A 1,007-nucleotide genomic window follows, 5' to 3' on the forward strand; every position below is an offset into this window, starting at 1 on the left:
GGCTGAGCCAGCGACTCTCGGTTCTATCGCGTCGCAGATGGAAGCTGCAGCAGCAGCAGCAGCAGCAGCAACAGCACGAAGACAGCGAAGACATGCAGAAACAGATGAGCAGCAACTCACATGGGATGCTGCTGCTGCTGCTTTGTCTTATGGAAAAAGCAACAGCAGCAGAACTGCATGCACAAGGTTTCTTGCTGCAGCAGGAGACTGTCTCCTCGAGCTGCTGCTACCCCTCTGGGAAGACTTCAGAGGAACGGCCCTCGTAAGGGTTTAGGGTTTAGGGTTTAGGGTTTAGGGTTTAGGGATAGGTCCAATGGTTTAAAGGCTAGCACTTATTACGGTTTAGGGTTTAGGGTTTAGGGTTTAGGGTTTATGTTTAGAGGCAGATTTGCTCTCGGGCTTCTGCTCTGTCCCCTGCAGAGTGTGTTCCTTTCCGGGTGCTAGGGTTTATGGTTTAGGGTTTAGGGTTTAGGGTTTGGGGTTTGGTTGCTTTGTTTGTTATATATTTTTGCAGCCGCAGTTGCTGCGCGAGGTCCTTCATCCCCGCTTCAGTCCGAAGACATCTCTCTTAGATAAGATCATCCGTCTGAAGCAGCAGTCTGCTGCAGTTCTTGCTTCTCTCAGCGGCTCCTCAACCCCACCAGCAGCAGCAGCAGCAGCAGCAGCAGCAGCAGCAGCAGCAGCAGGTGCAGCAGCAGGAGGTGCAGCAGGAGGGGGAGGAACACCAGCAGCAACAGGAGTCCAATTTTCGGACCCGCAGCAGCAGCAGCAGCAGCAAGCGCAGCAGCAGCAGCAGCAACAGCTGCTGCTGCAGCAGCTGCTGCTGCGGCAGCAGAGTGAATCCGGGGACTCTTCATTGCCTGAGGCGGGGGCCCCCACACCACCAACAACACTGAAAGAGGATTTCGGGTGTACACGCATCTCTTGCCCCGAAACGGGCAGCCAAAAGCTGCAAAAGAGATCCGCGCTGCGGCTCGGGTTGATGTCTTTCTTAGAAGAAAAAGGAA

General features: G+C 54.4%; 1 protein-coding gene across 1 annotated transcript in view; it reads left to right on the top strand.

Moving 5' to 3' along the window:
* Window positions 1–37: 37 nt before the first annotated feature.
* Window positions 38–1,007, top strand: part of EMH_0097410 (uncharacterized protein) — a gene marked incomplete at both ends in the record, with an annotated part of 1,484 nt that continues 514 nt past the window's right edge. The window contains 2 exons of the mRNA XM_013502551.1: window positions 38–262; window positions 515–1,005. Coding sequence (XP_013358005.1) covers window positions 38–262; window positions 515–1,005 — 716 coding nt within the window. The remainder of the gene's footprint in view (window positions 263–514; window positions 1,006–1,007) is intronic.

The sequence above is a fragment of the Eimeria mitis genome, genomic scaffold (assembly GCF_000499745.2).
Source record: "Eimeria mitis Houghton genomic scaffold, Emh_scaff9508, whole genome shotgun sequence".
Taxonomy (NCBI): Eukaryota; Apicomplexa; class Conoidasida; order Eucoccidiorida; family Eimeriidae; genus Eimeria; species Eimeria mitis.